Source organism: Meleagris gallopavo, chromosome 2 (genome assembly GCF_000146605.3).
Source record: "Meleagris gallopavo isolate NT-WF06-2002-E0010 breed Aviagen turkey brand Nicholas breeding stock chromosome 2, Turkey_5.1, whole genome shotgun sequence".
NCBI lineage: Eukaryota > Metazoa > Chordata > Aves > Galliformes > Phasianidae > Meleagris > Meleagris gallopavo.
Window position 1 is genome coordinate 74,812,544 of NC_015012.2, and position 1,736 is coordinate 74,814,279.

Genomic DNA, 1,736 nt, shown 5'->3' on the forward strand with positions numbered 1-1,736 from the left:
AAAGAAAAAAAAAAGAAAAGAAAAGAACAAATTATCCAAAAGTCCAAAGATGTTTTTGTGACTTGATTAATTTCTGTGCTGCTGGTAGTAAGCAGCTCTTATTTTCCATGAATGGAGGAAAGCACTGAATTTTCGGTAGAAAAATACAATTTATGTATTTTTTTTTTAACATTTCCTAGCTTAATTTTGTCATTAGTTTACAGTTTACTTGTTTTGAGGCTATATATTTTTTTACACTTTTTTATTCCCAGAAATAACTCATTTCAGTTCTTGGGCTCATTATGTGGCCTACATATTTGACTTTACTGACAAAGCTGAACTGATCATGGTATTTGGGGGAGAAATAGAATCATAGTATCGTAGAATTGCTCAGGTTGGAAAAGACCTTAAAGATCATTACGTCCAACCACAACCTAACCAAACTACCCTAACTCTAACAAGCCTCCTCTAAATCATGTCCTTGAGCACCACATCCAGATGGTTTTTAAGCACATCCAGGGCTGGTGACTCAACCACCTCCCTGGGGAGCCTATTCCAGTGCTTAGCAACCCTTTCTGTAAAGAAGTGTTTCCTGATATCCAACCTGAACTTACCTGGTGCAACTTGAGGCCATTTTCCTCATCCTGTCACCAGTGAGAAGAGAAACAGTGCTGGACTGGAAGAAGTCTCTAAGCTAGTACTGCTTGTTAAGATCATTTGTTGTTATAACAGCCTGAATCTTGTATTGTTGTTCTGATCTGCTTTTATGAAAGCTTATGTACTGATTTTTTTTTTTGTTGTTGTTAATTTTATTTTTATTTAGGGTGCAGTTTTTTTGGAAGGTGTAACAGTTAAATATGTGAACCAGGTGACAACGCAACCAAAGCTGGGAGGAATACAGCAAAAGTGTCAGCAATTCTGTGGATGGGAAGGGTATGAGAATTTTTAGAACTTTATCATTTATACTGTCTAGAAATGTTGCCTTTCTAGTTTTATAGGAGAAAGTAGTAAAAAAGAGTGTCTTAAAGAACAAAAAGCCTCTAAAAACCCCTCAAAACTGAAACAAGTGAGAATTTATACTTCAACTGTACAATATAATACTTATTTTTGGGGGCCAACTTGGTTTTATGTCCAGCATTAATGAGTGTTGGTTTCAATGTCTCAGATTGTGAACTTCTCCTTTGTAAAGCTGGAGCTCAAGGGAGTTGCTTGCAGTGCTTCCAAACAGTCTGAAGCTTACAATTTTTCCAATGCTTCTGGTTTTAAATGCAAATCTCTCTTCTTCTAAAATTAAAATTTTGAAGTTCTGCATAATTCATTATTTTGTCATGGACAAGTACCCTTATTAATATCAGAAAAACATTTGATTCCTCTTGCAAAATACCTTGTTGGGAAGATGTTCTAACTCAAGGTTAACCTTGCAGCAAGTCTAGAACAAGATGTGACTTCAGTCACGTGATGTTAAAAAATGCATTACTTTGTGTGACTGCTCACTGCTGAACATTAATAAACATATTTCTCTTTTTAGGTCTGGATTCCCCGGAGCACAGCCTGTTTCCATGGACAAGCAAAATATTAAATTTCTGGAACAGAAACCATACAAAGTTAGCTGGAAAGCAGACGGCACACGGTAAGCTCATTTTAAATGAAAAAGAAATACCCTGTAAACTGGGTGGAAGGTTGTATTTTCCCAGGAAAGTGAACTAACATCTGCAACAGACAAAGCACATTTTAACAACAAAACCAACTCCAAAGTT

The 1,736-nt window shown here is 36.1% G+C and overlaps 1 protein-coding gene across 1 annotated transcript in view; it reads left to right on the top strand.

Annotated features, from left to right (window-relative positions):
- Positions 1 to 1,736, top strand: part of RNGTT (RNA guanylyltransferase and 5'-phosphatase) — a 179,758-nt gene that overhangs the window by 21,026 nt on the left and 156,996 nt on the right. The window contains 2 exon segments of the mRNA XM_010707638.2: positions 803 to 912; positions 1,508 to 1,609. Coding sequence (XP_010705940.1) covers positions 803 to 912; positions 1,508 to 1,609 — 212 coding nt within the window.